Here is a 15,308-nt window from a genome sequence, read left to right on the forward strand (position 1 = left end):
AGGTTGCTCACCTTAAGCTGTTGAGGCTTAAGCTACTGCTGTTGTAGGCGGACAATGGCTGGGTGAGGCTCTGGGATGAGGGATGGGCCTGCACAGGCGGGAGACTCTGGTGGAGAAGCTGGGTGGGGGACTGCGGCCTCGGCGGCCTCTGCACCGGAGGCTGAGGGGCGGGCTGAAGCTGGGCCTCTGGGGGCGCCTGTGGTGGCTGTGTGCTTGGACGTGGGGGCTGAGGCGGGGCCTCTGTGCGCCGCACCAGGTCGGGGTCTGGAGAAGGAGCTCGGGGCTGGGGTTCCGCCTGGGGCTGGGGTAGCGGCTGGGGGACCTGAGGGCAGGGGTCTTTAAGCACCACGGGCTCAAAGATGGGCTCTTTGCAACAGTCCTGGCTCTTCTCCTGGCTTCTCTCTAGACCGGATATCTTGGGGACAATCGGCCCTGCATCCTGGCTGTCATGTTCGGGCAGTGTGCCGACACCTAACTCCGGATCTGTGCGGGGTGGGGGGAGAGCAAAGACAAAACCACAGGTAATGACACGTGAGTGTGAAACGAGGAGCTGAAAGCCAAGTCCAAGCCCGGATTCCGGGTCGCACGGTCTCAATGACGCGGGGTGGCCCAGGGCCGCCTCCTGGCTTCCTGTCCTCACGTTACCACGTGCGGGACACGAGCACACTGTGAACAGGGAAAGACGGGCCGGCCGGAGGAGGCTGCATTCCAGAAAGCAGCCTAGGCCGCCAGGGTCTGAAAGTGGATGTCTTCCTTAGTCTTGACAAAACCTTTCATGCAGTAAAATGAAGAAACAATAGCCAGCAAGTTGATCTCTCCCTTTTAAAACCCATACAGTTCTCGAATATACAAAAGAGCGGTGTTTTCAAACAGCAAGTGAAGCAAATGTTATTGAACCACCCACAGATGTTCCTTCTTGGCCTTGCGTCTTCCCCCTTCCCATTCTGACTGATGAGACACACTTGACATTTACAGAAATAATTTTTTGTTTGGCAAGTGCTAAACTGTGGTCAAACGGCGGGCCTCCTCGTGCTCGCCAAGTGATCCTAGCAACGTCTGAGATCCAAGGTGCAAACATGAATTCAAGTCAATTTACAGTCAGCTGTACAAAGCCAGACCTTTTGAAGGGTCCCCCACGCCCCCGGCCAGCGGAAGGGTGCAGTGCTGAACGAGGAGGCAAAATTCCTGTTACGAATTTAAAAGATCTGCTCCTCTCCAAAGCCCCAAACATCTATGCCACATCTCACAGAGTGTTTATTTGATCACCGCATAAGCCAAACTCCATAAAATCCTCTAACAGAAGAATGAAAGACAAATACGACATTAAATAGAAAGAAATGTCCCTATTGATGAGTTATGCTTTTGTATACATCGGGGAGGGGGGGCAGGGAATGACCCTTCTCACTACTTTGTGCTAAAAAAGCCATCCTTTTATTATCACACAGCTCAGAAATAGGGAGAGAACCGATTACGATACTCTCTGAAATGAGGATGTGTTCCAGGCATTCCAAAATAAACTACTCTGGGTCCCCAGCTTTCTCTTCCAATATCACTGGATTGAGTGTGGAAAGTACATGGTATTCTCAGTGGTCCTATCAATTTCTGTGGATGTCCTCTTAGGTACACACACTTGCCATCTTTCTCCCCTGGAATTTGCATCAAAGTGACCCATTATTTTAAACGTTCTTTTGGTAAAAAAAAAAAAAAAAAAAAAAAAAAAGAGATCAAGCCTATAACATGCACAAAAGCAGAAGCAAACTGGGTTTATAAACAAGGCACATTTTGGGGCTAATGTGACCCTGGCTATCTTTACAACTGCACGGGCAGCATGCAAAGAAAGTGCCCTCTTGGCATGTTTCAGCCACCAAAGGATAAAGCATCCAATAAGACCTCGGTGAAAAGTAATTCTAGACTCCTGGCATCCCTCTCACACATATTTCTATCCAGTGCTGTCCTTCAGAGCCTTTCTGGGAAGATTTTTGCTAACAATAAGCTGAAATTTTATGAACTCCACAAACTTGAGGGCTGAGACAGAACATCAAGATTCTTTTTTTTTTTTTAATGTTTTAAGTGTTTTTATTTATTTCTGAGACAGAGAGAGACAGAGCATGAGCAGGGGAGGGGCAGAGAGAGAGGGAGACACAGAATCCGAAGCAGGCTCCAGGCTCTGAGCTGTCAGCACAGAGCCCGACACGGGGCTCAAAATCACGAACCATGAGATCGTGACCTGAGCTGAAGTCGGACGCCCAACCGACTGAGCCACCCAGGCGCCCCATCGAGATTCTTGATGTGGACAGGCCCCATTCAGCCCGAACTCCTAAATAAGGAGAGAAGATCCTTTATCTCCAGACATTCACACCTAGGGGCTCTGGTTGGGCTTTGCTTTCAATGTTTTTTCTATCATTTCCACAGCAAGAAATTACACGAGCTCACTGAAATACACCGGCTTCCTACAACGCAAGCTGGTTAGTTAGGTCCCGTGGCAGAAGCACTACCACCCCAGACATCCTAACAGGACACGGTCTAAGAGATTTTCCTCAGTGAGAAGTTCTGGATGCATAAGCAAGGGTTCTTCCCACTCTGACACTCCGACGGCTAATTAGGATCATTATGCTAATAATAATGCTATACTCTCTGACGGCTATAACGTCAGGAACACATTTCTCTCCTTTTGAAGTGCTTTGTTCTCTCCAGGCTGGGAAGGTGAAGGAGAAATACATAAATATTTTCCATCTCATTAAATTTAAATTCAAATTCATGTTCCCCCGCCCCAAATCAGTGTCCAAACAAAGTTTCTCTCTGACATAAAAGAAAGTTTCATTTTTCCAAGGGACACCACCCAGAGAACATCATTTCGATTTTCCTTATGCCGGTAAGGAAGCACATTAGAAACACATAGATAAGTGCTTCGTCTATGTAGCTTGACTATATTTATCTCCTCGTTCTTTATTTAATGAGCCTCTAGAATGAGGACAACACAGCCAAGTTGGCAGGGGGCGTGGCGCAGCCTTGGGCTTGCTTCCCAAGGCTCTGTAAAGACAAAGGGGGTTGGCTTTCGTGTCTCCTCTGTTGCCCCCTTGTCACTGTCGGTTAGTACCAACCTAGACACAGCTAGAATTAGGGGGGCGGGGAGCAGACTGGATCACCATCCCGGACAACCAGAGGGGGGTGCACAGGAATGCCGAAATCTCCCTAGTGAGCCCTGCAAATTCCTATGGGGCTCTGATGAATGACTCCGGGAACCCAGAAGCCCAGAATTTCGGTGTGAGACCAGAATCTGGGAAAACCATGCATTTGAAGGTGCATACAAATGACCTGCACACCTGATTAAAATGCCAATTTGGACTCAGGAATTCTGGGATGGGGCTCCAGAGTCTCCCTTTCTATTTCCCAGGTGATACTACAGAGCCTTGGCTCTTTCTGTGAGTAGCAAGGATCTTATTATCCAATCCTCTCCGATTAGACGGCGAATGAGCCCCGAGAAGTTGGGGAACGCACTTGATGGAGGTCACCTGGCTGTTGAATGAATCAGAGGGCTTTTGTTCTAGTCCTAACTCTTGCCACCATTAATTGCTTTTTCTCTGATTTACGCATTGCTGCCCCCTCCGAAACAAAAATCCTGAACAAAGCAGGTAATGGTAAAATCCAAGAGTCCATTACAATATTTGGTACAGAGAGTGTGAAGGGGTAGGAAAACTACAAAGAGTTGCTAGAACACTTGGACTTCAGCTAAACCTGGAAGCGATCATCAGTCTGCCGATGCCCTACTCCTGCAACCCAGAAGCAAGGGTGGCAGGTTAGAAGGCTGGTAAGAACTGTAAGAACTCGGGGGCTGAGACAGTTTTACGACTCCCCATTTGCATGAGTCTCTTGAGGCACAGACTAGGCGTCATGCATTTTTGTGGCTAATCGGTAATGCATTTCCTCTTCCTTTCAATTATTCAATAAATGTATCTTCCCAGTTAAGCTTTTCCATCTTGACAGTCAATTTGTCTTACTGTGCTTCTCCAAAATTGGCATGAACACATTAAAAAAAAAATCATTTTGTATTGCTCTGTGTGCTCGGAGTTTGCCAAAGGATGAAATTTGCTGAGGTTGAAAGAAATAAGAATGTGCAAATGGACCAGTCTTATTTACAAGTGTTACTCATCACATTTTGGGGTTTTAGAATCGCCCTTCTTGTGATTATAAAAATAACACATCATGCTTATAATAAAATACATGCAAATTAAAATGACACTGCACAGTATACAGTAAAAAGGGTGAATTTACTACATGTAAACTATATCTCAATAAACTTGACTCAGGGGCGCCTGGGTGGCTCAGTCAGGTAAGCGTCTGACTCTTGATTTCTGGCCCAGGTCATAATCTCGTGGTTTTGTGAGTTCGAGCCCCACGTTCGGCTCCGTGCTGAGAGTGAGGCTGCTTGAGATTCTCCCTCTCTCTCTGCCCCTCCCCTGCTCACACCCCTCTTTCTCAAAAATACATAATAAGAAACTTTAAAAAATGTTTAAAAAAATAACCTTGACTCAAACACAATACATTTTTTTTTTTTTAAAGATAAGGGCAGATTAGGAAAACTCCTGTTTCCTTTCGATACACATCTGATACAAGTTCCTTAGGGAAAATGGGTACGCGATTGTACTTTACTAGTAGAATAGAAAGCCCACAACTTCAGTGGAGGGTAATTTGGCAACACTTGGCCAAGAAACTCATGGAATTCTTTTGACTGGAGCCCTACAGACACAATGAAACAACATCATGGTTTGAATCGCAAATTTGGAAAGAAAGAGGAACTTGGACATTGGTTATGTACAAATCTGGTACCATGTGATCATGTTACCTATTAAAAAAAACAATTTTTTTTTAAAGTAGGCTCCACACCCCAACCCAGCACAGAGCCCAGCGTGGGTGGGGTTTGAACTCAAGACCCCGAGATCAACATCTGAGCCAGATCAAGAGCCGGACACCTAACCAACTGAGCCACCCAGGTGTCCCTTACCTATTAAAAATTTAAAAAGAAAACTGGTCATGCATTAAAAAAGTCTGAGCATGGAAAAAAAAAAAAACATAGCAAACAAAATTGAGAATGTGAATAGCGGTATGACCACAAACATGGAGAGTATATTTTCTATAAGATAAGAAAATATAACGCATGCGTTTATAATAAATTTGAAAATAAGTGGACTTTATGAAAAGATCTCAACTACTAAAACTGACTCAAAAACAAATAAATCTGATCATAAAAGTAAACTGGAAAATGCCTCAATGGTCAGCACCTTCCCTTCAACCCAGAAATATGTACCAGGTATATCTGGTGTTATAGACAATGTGGACTATACCTGTAAGAAACACAATATTCTTGTCATTGAAATTAAAAACTAACAGGGGTGCCCGGGTGGCTCAGTCGGTTAAGCATCCGACTTCAGCTCAGGTCATGATCTCACAGTCCACGAGCTCGAGCCCCGTTCGAGCCTCGTGTCATGGGCTGTCAGCACAGAGCCTGGAGCCTGTTTCCGATTCTGTGTCTCCCTCTCTCTCTCTGCCCTCCTCCGCTGGCACTGTCTCTCTCTCAAAAATAAATAAACATTAAATTTTCTTTTTCAACGTTTATTTTTTTTTTATTTTTGGGACAGAGAGAGACAGAGCATGAACGGGGGAGGGGCACAGAGAGAGGGAGACACAGAATCGGAAGCAGGCTCCAGGCTCCGAGCCATCAGCCCAGAGCCTGACGCGGGGCTCGAACTCACGGACCGCAAGATCGTGACCTGGCTGAAGTCGGACGCTTAACCGACTGCGCCACCCAGGCGCCCCTAAAATTTTTTTTAAAATTGAAAACCAACAGCAATACAAAAAAAAGGAAGAGGCAAAAACTATTTACAAAATAATAATAGTCTAGCTAGAAAACACAATCAGATGAGAAATGTATGAGAATAAGAGAACTCAGTAAAATACGCAAATAAAAAAACTCCACACACGTTAGTAGCTTTTCTACATACCAGCAATAGTGAACAGAAAGTAAAATTTAAAAATGAGCCCCTTTATAATAACAAAAACCATGTAATACTTGGGGACAAACCTAACAAGAAAATGACAGGGCCCATAAAGTCTCAGAAATGTACCTCCAAAATGCTTTGAGAACTTCTATGTTCAAACTTCTATGTTTTATGATGAGAGAGAGAGAGAGAGAGAGAGAGAAAGAAAGAAAGAAAGAGAGAGAGAGAGAAGGGGAAGAAAGAGAGAGGGGGGAGAAAGAGAAAGAGAGAAAGAGAGAGAGAGAGAGAGAGAGAGAGAGAGAGAGAGAGAGAGAGAGAGAAACAAGTCAAAGCCATGTAAGAGGTGGTTCTCCTTCGAGGATACCACCCCTAGTGGAGTTCTCAAACTCTGTGGAGTGGGATTGGCTGTCACAGTGGCTGGACAGCACTGGTGGCTCTTAGGGACCTTAGAAGGACAAGGCCACACATCTCAGATAATGTTCTAAAATCCCACTGGACATTTGCACGGCTGAAAAATCTAGAACCTAACTCTGTTTTTGCATATGAACGCAAAATAACTTTTGTATAGTGTTAATACACTGGATTTTCCAGGAATGCAACCACTGTACGCCCCCGTGTCTGTGATGTCATGTCTTGTCACGAACAACCCACAGTTAGTTGTTCACCATTTGGGTAAATCACGACACCAATGGTACGGCTAATCCTGGCATTTGAATTATCAAGACCCACGGACCTGTATGAATCTGCTTTTGCAGCAGCCATATTTATATACCACCCTATGTACAGATTCAAACATCTGACCATTTCGTTGTCTTCTAATGTAAATATTTACATACTTAAAATCATGTTACACTATTATAAATTACTTGCTACTTGTTTCTCCTTTACTTTTCATTTAGGGTTTTGTGTGCATTTTTAAATCATGTGTATAGATAAGAATTTGACCATATATTTTGTTCCAGAAAGTAAAAAATAAGAACACATTATGTTTTTTAATTGTTTTTTGAATGTTTGTTTATTTTTGTAGGAGAGAGAGACAGAGTGTGAGCAGGGGAGGGGCAGAGAGAGAGGGAGACACAGAATCGGAAGCAGGCTCCAGGCTCGGAGCTGTCAGCACAGAGCTCGACGTGGGGCTCGAACTCCCAAACCGTGAGATCATGACCTGAGCCAAAGTCGGACGCTTAGCTGACTGAGCCACCCAGGTGCCCCTAAATGTTTCTTATATTACACAAAAAGGGCATTGGGAGTGGTAGGGTTGAGATTTGCTGTGTTATGCCCCTGTGATGAACTACTATGTTTCCAGACGTCCAATATCTTACGGCAAAATACGGTTAAGTACTTCAAAGGGTTGTTGTAAAAATTAAGTTCTTTCCATGAGGTAGAGCACAAACTAAACGATCAGTGTTCCCAAAACTACAGTTGAAAATAGTTTCATGGAAAACATTTCCTCACAAAATTACTACCAAGTAAAACAAAGGGCACTATCACCAGTATGGACTCTCAAAAATGAAAATTACCTGTATACGTGGGTATACGCAGGCATATAGATTAGAAAGATATGCATCAAAATGTTCATCGTAATCCCATCATTCAGAAACAACCACAGCTTTTCATTTTAAAAATTTTCTTTTTTTTTAACTTTCCAAAACAAGCTTGAACACCTTCTTGTCTATTCTTTTACCTCAAACAAAATCTCCTTTTAGCAAAGACTGAGTATTTTGTATATACTTATTACAACAAGAGGGTTGATGGGGCGGGTGGGGGAAGGGGAGAACGGGTGACAGGCATTGAGGAGAGCACTTGTTGGAATGAGCACTGGGTGTTGTATGTAAGCGATGCATTACGGGAATCTAGTAAATATGTACTATTATCGTAAAAGAAAAAAAAAAAGGCATTACAGCTGACCCCTGAACAGGATAGGTTTGAACTGCGCAGGCCCACGTACATGTAGATTTTTTTTTTAATATAAATACAGTACAATACCGTGAATGTAGTTTCCCTTCCTTATAATCTGCTTAATATTTTCTTTTCTCTGGGCTTACTTTAGTGTAAGAAGACAGTGTCTATAATACATATACAAAATATGTGTCAAACAACAGTTTATGTTACTGGTGAGGCTTCTGGTCAACAGTAGGCTGTTAGTAAAGTGTTTGGGTAGGTAAAGGTTAACAGTGCATTTTTGACTGTGTAGGAGGGGTGCCAGGGCTCCGAATCCCAGGTGGTTCAAGGGTCAACTATGTATTTTTTTTTAACATTTATTCATTTTTGCGAGACAGAGAGAGAGAGAGAGAGTGAGAGCGCATGATCTGAGATCTGAGGAGGGGCAGAGAGAGAGGGGGACACAGAAACTGAAGCAGGCTCCAGCCTCTGAGCTGTCAGCACAGAGCCTGACACGGGGTTAGTGTCCCACAAACCGTGAGATCCTGACCTGAGCTGAAGTCAGACGCTTAACCGACTGAGCCACCTAGGTGCCCCTGAACTGTGTGTTTTTAAATGAGTCCCTTCACGGACAATCTAACTGCACCATCGAAGAAGTCAATTCAGAAAGTGACTTTATTCTAGTCAAACTGCTTTACCCACTAGACAGAATTTTTTTAAAAAAGCTGTTTACCTGGAGGACAGATAAATATTTGCCTTTCAGAAATGGGGATAGGATATGGCCTTCTATCTCCTCTGCAACATTTCCAACTGGTTCTAACTGGGTGTATTTGGACAGAAAGGAACTGGGGGATGTTGATGATTAAGGAGGAAGAAGAGAAGTGGGAAGAATTCCCCTAAGGCACATTTCTGTGCTTCATGTCTTCCCATGTCTTTATACTCGATTAGAGAGCACTATTATGGTGTGCTCATGACAAGGTCATTACTGCAGCAAATATGCACAAGCCTTAAAGACAACAAGGAAACTACGTGGGGCACTGGCCATTAGGCAATGTGTCTATCCATCTTTTCAAATGTCTGACCCACAGCACCTAGATACAGGTGTGTCCTATTTTTACATTACATAGAGCATTCTAGTTAACGGCTTTACATACATTACATAGAGCCTTCTAGTTAGCAGCTCCATTTATTTGTCCAAATGACAGAGCCACCAAGACCTCACCACACAGACGGAGTGAAGACTGCATCCAAATAAGGTGTGGTGGGGGAAGGACCCAGACTTTAAATTAAGGCAGAGTGGAAACATTAATAAATGCTGAAAATGTTCAACATTAGAAAGCCCAGAAACATACGGAAGCGTCCTATTTCTGTGAATTCAACACTGAATTATTTAAAGTTACTAGCCATATCCATTCCTTGAACACCTTCTTGTCTATTCTTTTACCTCAAACAAAATCTCCTTTTAGCAAAGACTTCGTATTTTGTATATACTTACTACAACAAGAGGGTTGATGGGGCGGGCGGGGGAAGGGGAGAACGGGTGACAGGCATTGAAGAGAGCACTTGTTGGAATGAGCACTGGGTGTTGTATGTGAGCGATGCGTCACGGGAATCTACCCCCCCAAACCAAGAGCACACTGTATACACGGTTTGTTAGCTAACTTGACAATGAATGGTATACATAAAATAAAATAAAATAAAGTAAAATAAAATAAAATAAAATAAAATAAAATAAAGTAAAATAAAAACCAATTTTTCACTACTGAATTAATTCAGCAATACTCTGAACTCTCCCCAAGTTTTGGATTCTGTCCCCAGAGCTCTGCATTGCAATGGTGTTCTGCAGAAAAGGTCTACCTCCTCTAACATACACCTTTCTTTATTTTCCTCCTCTCCGTCTTTTCTTCAAATCATTAAACAGAGACCAGTTTGTTCCATTAGCAGATTCAATTACTCGAACGAATGGAAGGATGACATTCAGCCTCGCAGCTCTTCTGCTCGGTCACTGAAACTGTACAAATAAATTGAGGAAAACCCACTGTTTGTTCAAGGCAAATTAATTTTCAAACACTGCAAGAGTGGGAGATCAGGGGAATGGTGGGTGCTTGGCAGGGCTCAGAGAGATTCCATTTTGTGCTTGTCATTTTGTGTAAACATTAATTACCATCTGGGAGGCTAAGCTGTGGGCTGAAGTCTGTATCGCAAACCTCCGAGGGCCTCCAGGGCTCCTAGTAAAAGCAAAATCCTAAACAGGAAAAAATAGCCGTTGTATCTTCCAAAACACCAGCAAGCCTACTGGGAAAGCTGTGTGGGGACCCGCAGGTTAGAGGCTGACATTATCAGACAAGCTACTTTGGCTATCACCTAGGTTCCAAGATTAACCTACAACAGGCATTGAAGAAAAATCGACAGACTACAGGTCAATGTACTCAAACCTATTTCAAGTTTATTCCTCGTAAGCCTCGCACCACGAAAAGCATCCACCCTTAAGCGTACGCCCGTGTTTCTTTCTGATGCCTTAAGGCCAAAAATCTGCCTTCGGCCTTGAATGTGCAGACTGCAGCCCACTAGGATGGCTTCCGCCTACAGAATGATGTGGCCTTGAAGGTCAACCTGGGCTTGCACTGTGTTTCTTTTGCAGTCTCTTAGCAAATCGGAGCAAAGGCGAACTGTTTCTCCTCCAAAAGGAGGAGAAAAGTAGACTGTGACCTATCGGGGGTAGAGATGGGGGCATCAAAAAGTCTTGAAAAAGCCCTAGAGTGTCAATGTCATATATATAATTGGCTTTTCTCACTTCATACAAAGGAAAGACTAGTGTCACTTCGTGTGCCCAGCCCTGTGCTCGGCCCTGAGGCTACAAAGGCGAACGAGAGACGGCCCCAGACTCCCAGGAGCTGGCGTAGAACAGGTACCGAGGGAAAAGTATGGAAGTGGCAGGAAACCTTTGGCCTTCTAGGTCAGTGTCCGTTATCTGTGAGGTTCAGAGATAAGCTTAGCTAATCAGAGCTAATGAAGATCTCTATATATCTTATTGATTTGGAGTTATTGATGGTAGGGCACTTTTATCCCGCTGTATGGGCCCAAGGATCAGTCTTGGGCCCAAAGCAACTGAACGGACGCCATGTGCAGGCCTGATGGGAGAGTCAAGGTATCGAAGGATAAAATCTCCAATCATGTCAGCACCCTGGAAAAACTCCAAGTACTAGTTTCAGAGAAAGCCCAAGCTTTTGCACTTTGGCCTCAAAGACAGATCCCCATTATTCTTCCTTGGGTCCTCCAGCCGGCCTCCATATTCATCACCTGGACAAGATCACCTCCTGCTTGCTTTCCAGCCCCCGTGCCTCTCTGCCTCTGCCCTCCAGCGGCTGGGTCTCAGTCGCCTGGCCTGTCCTCATCAGCCCTGTCTGGCTGTGGACCGGGTGCCCCCACACGACACTGGGCATGTTCACACACACAGGCACAGCCACCTTTAAAACCAGTGCCCACTCTGGCGCCTGGGTGGCTCAGTCGGTTGAGCATCCGACTCGTAATTCCATTTCGGGTTGTGATCTCGCGGTTCGTGGGTTCGAGCCCCATCTTGGGCTCCGCACTGAACAGCGCAGAGCCTGCTTGGGATTTTCTCTCTACTTGTCTCTCTGCCCCTCCCCAGGTCACGCAAACACATTCTCTCTCTCTCTCTCTCTCTCTCTCTCTCTCAAAAGAAATTAATAAACTTCAATAAAAATAAAAATAAAATAAGATTAAATGTTTTTTAAAAAAAGCAAAAAAAAGAAAAAGAAAAAGAAAAACCTAACAAGATACTTCTGGGTTCTAACAAGGGAAAGTTCTAAAAGGACTTCCAACCCCAAGTCTGTATTCATGCAACACAGCCTGCCTGCTCTCCATAAACAGCAAATCTAAGGAACAAGGCTCTCACCCTAACAAAAGCCACAGCACACATTCCTTAGACTGGAGGACAACAAGGAGCCCATTTGCTTATTTTGGAAGTTCTCCAGGAGGTGGGACCAAAGCACTGAAAACGAATTACAACTTTAGGTGTTTGGTTTGAAAAACAGTCTTCCTGGTACCTAATCATCCTATCTTTCACACACAGAACAATCAAGTGAGGCTGTGAGGGAGAAGCAAAGAATGTGGCAAGACAGCCCTCCCTCCAACATTTTCATTGCTAAGGAAAGCGAGGACTCCAAAGCTGTCAAGCTTACAGATCTGTTTGCAGACGTGACACCTTCCTCCTATAATACCGTGGCTTGCTGCTAACTTCTAACGTCTTCGCCTGAGGGTTTCCCGTCCACAGTCAGAAGGGGCAATAATCGTGAGGCTAATCTGATCCTGGTCACCTTCTGAGGCTTTGGTGTATCGCGTCCTTGGCATTTGGTCTTTTACTGGAATAAGCAACCTTTCTTGGATCTGTACATGTCTGTGGTATTAACATGTTCATGATATGGGGCCAGGAAATGAGACATGTGGCCAGTAACATTCACGCTCTAAGAGGTCAGTGTGCCCGTCAAGGTTGGCAAAGGTTGGCTTGTAGGGTTTAAACCTTATTTTCAACACTGTGAATTCTACCAAAGATGATTTTCTCAAGGACAAAGGTAAAAAGCCACCAGTACCAAAGATGTACTAAAATTTTATCAATCACTCTAACTTCTTGCTTTGCACACTGTGACCCGTTTTACCTGACTTCAGGCACAGATTAGACAATCACTGGGACCCTGAGTAAAGAGGCTGGGATGGGGGTTATGAGGACGGGAAGTTAGAATTTCCCTCCCGTGAGTCGAGTCTATCCTAGGCTTTTCTCAGCTCCCTGGCCCTACATACAAAAACTCCCTGGCCCCGTTTCTTCTTAACCTTCCGCAACGCAGGGATGACGTAAGTTACAGTCAACACTGGCTTATTCTCTCACTGCTTCAGAGTCTGCAACTACAATGCACACTTCATCCTTCTAGAACGCGAGTGTCACCTGCATCATCCAACATCCCTCCATCTACCTCTTTTCCCTCAAAACCACCTTCTCCTCAGGGTCCAGGTATCAAAGAGAAGGTCTCAGGTTACCCTAGCATGCAGGAGTGATGAGAACCTTTGTGATTCCTCATAGTGGCGAGGAAGTTTTTCTGTTCTGGAGAGAAGGGAGGAGGGGATCACAGATGCAAGGCGGGTGGATCACTCTGGCCCCTGCTGTGCCCTGAGAGCTGCAGAGGAAGAGGGGGAGGTTCATTCCCACGGGCACGATCAGGGCCCTCAGGTCTCTACCAAGTTCACGCTGCTGTCACTCGGTGAGTAGCAGAGGAGGAGGCTCTTCCTTCAAAGCATCATCAAATATCCTAAAACCAATGTTTCTGCAGTGCACTGTGGGAAAACTCCAAGAGCCACTCCCATCCTGTTCTCAGCAGGTCACTACAAGAAGTGGGTTTTGCCTTGGGAAATAGCGTGCGTTCATTTGGCAAGGAAAGTTCCGTCAGCTTTCAGACATGCCCGCCCGTACTCCTGAGGACAGATGACGAATCTCCCCAAGTCTGTTCAAACAACCTGCTGTGGCCCATGGGACCTGGGTGTTGCCAAACGCCGGCAATCTGTCTGACTAGCTTATGGGTGAGCACCACAGATGCCTCTAGAATGAATCTGTGCGAGCTGCTTGTTTGTGCCTGATATCATAGAGCCTGTGATTGTTTAAAGGAGAGAGATCAGGGAAGAGAGGACTCTTGACAGTTTCTCTAAGGCACTTTTGACTTTCTGGTCCCAAACCATCCACCCCCTCATACTATGATTCCAGGGTGTTCTATAACCTCGCTATTCCAAGTGTGGCCCCCAGATCAGCAACGCTAGCATCACCTAGATCTTGTCATGGAGTTCAATTTGCAGCCCCCGTCCATACGCAAGTTCAAGTTTGCAAAACACTGTTCCACAGACTACTGGGAAAGCCTCAGCCGGCACTGTTGCCGAGGGATGCCATCCACAAGGTCACCAGTCCTTCAGTGTCTCCCCCTCCCAAAGGCCACTGTTGGAAATTACTTCTTCCATTCCTTCCCGGGTGGGTTCTCTACCAGCATGTAGGCTGCTGGAGGGGCGGGGTGGTGGGAGACGATTAGAAGCTGCCTCTGGTACCGGACAGATTAGACAATCTGTCTAGTAGTCTTGAAAGCTCTTGTGAATTCAACAACAGCGAGCTCTTATTCGTGGTGATTATTAACCATCCTGGCTCCATGCACATTCACCACGTAGAACGGGGAGTTACAGAGTCTTGCCTGTACGCACGGCCGTGAGGCACCTTCAAGGCCCTGATGACTGTCCCATGGAAGAGGAAGCAGACCTTCTGCGAATGACGTCACGGGCAGAGCTAAGACCAAAGGATGTGTATTGCAGAGCAAACTTTCCACCTGTGATGGCCTCGGCTGCCACAGGGGAACAAGCTAATGTTCTAATTGGCTCTTCGCTGGGCATGGCAAGGGAACACTCATGTCAAGAATGACCATGACAAAAACTCTGAGGAGTTAGTTGTGGAACAGAGACTGGACTACACGACTTCTGAGATCCCATGAGTTCCCTAACAAGCCGCTGGTAGCATGCCCCTGGGAAGAACAGAATCATTTGTGTACTTTCCTTTCTCCCGTCCCAGAACTCAGTCTTCTCAAGCATTTCACCTGTAGGTTAACAAACACTATCCACTTGATTTGCACGGATTTTGACATATGCCACATCTTAAGTTATAAACTAAGGATCCCCACACCAAAGAGTTTTTTCTTAAGGAGCAGAAGGAGAAAATGTGCTTATTCCCCGCCATGACTTTTGTGAAGCTGAAAGAGGTTTTTAAAACTGGGGTGTGTGTTTGTGTATGTGTTTGTGTATGTGGGGGGTGTATGGGAGGAGGGGTGTTGCTCTGTTCCCTGTATTTGAAATATTTTATCTTTTTTTAGGGAACATATCTACCAATCCTTAAAGTGATTTTCTATAAACCATCCATGTAATTCATCATCCTCAATTTATCCTAGAGAGAGGAAACATGTTCAAATACAAAATTTGAAGCACCGGGTCGATAAGGCAGTCCGAAGGCAGTGAGGAGGACAAAGCCATCGGCCTTTTAGAAACTACCTATCCGTGGGGCTCCACAGAGGAATGGCTAGCACTCTGGACTCTGAAACTACCTGTCTGCTTGACTTGCCTCTCAAACCTGAAATGCTACAATCACTCTCCAGAAATAAACCGTGGGAAGTTGTAATAACTGTCCTCGGGAACCGGAGTCAGTGACCAAAACCGTAGTGCTGCCTCCCACTTCCAACTATAATCCCGGAAGGCAAATGTCCCAAGTGGAGGCTTGCAACTTGGGCTGTCGCAATGGCTTCCACCCTCCTGCAATTTACCTGAACTTTATCTTCAGAAATGTCTTCAAACCGGAATAGCAAAAGGCAAAATACGGCACCCGTTTTGTTTCTTTTCCAA

The 15,308-nt window shown here is 45.2% G+C and overlaps 1 protein-coding gene and 1 non-coding gene across 4 annotated transcripts in view; one reads left to right on the forward strand and one right to left on the reverse strand.

Annotated features, from left to right (window-relative positions):
• Positions 1–15,308, reverse strand: part of AUTS2 (activator of transcription and developmental regulator AUTS2) — a 1,119,238-nt gene that overhangs the window by 27,799 nt on the left and 1,076,131 nt on the right. For all 3 annotated transcript variants that reach the window (XM_030300780.1, XM_030300781.1, XM_030300779.1), the window contains exon 7: positions 12–483. In XM_030300780.1, coding sequence (XP_030156640.1) covers positions 12–483 — 472 coding nt within the window. The remainder of the gene's footprint in view (positions 1–11; positions 484–15,308) is intronic.
• Positions 11,367–11,458, forward strand: TRNAT-CGU. The gene is given in 2 exon segments: positions 11,367–11,403; positions 11,411–11,458. It is a non-coding gene; the product is annotated as a tRNA-Thr (tRNA).

Source organism: Lynx canadensis, chromosome E3 (assembly GCF_007474595.2).
Source record: "Lynx canadensis isolate LIC74 chromosome E3, mLynCan4.pri.v2, whole genome shotgun sequence".
In the NCBI taxonomy this organism is placed as follows: Eukaryota; Metazoa; Chordata; class Mammalia; order Carnivora; family Felidae; genus Lynx; species Lynx canadensis.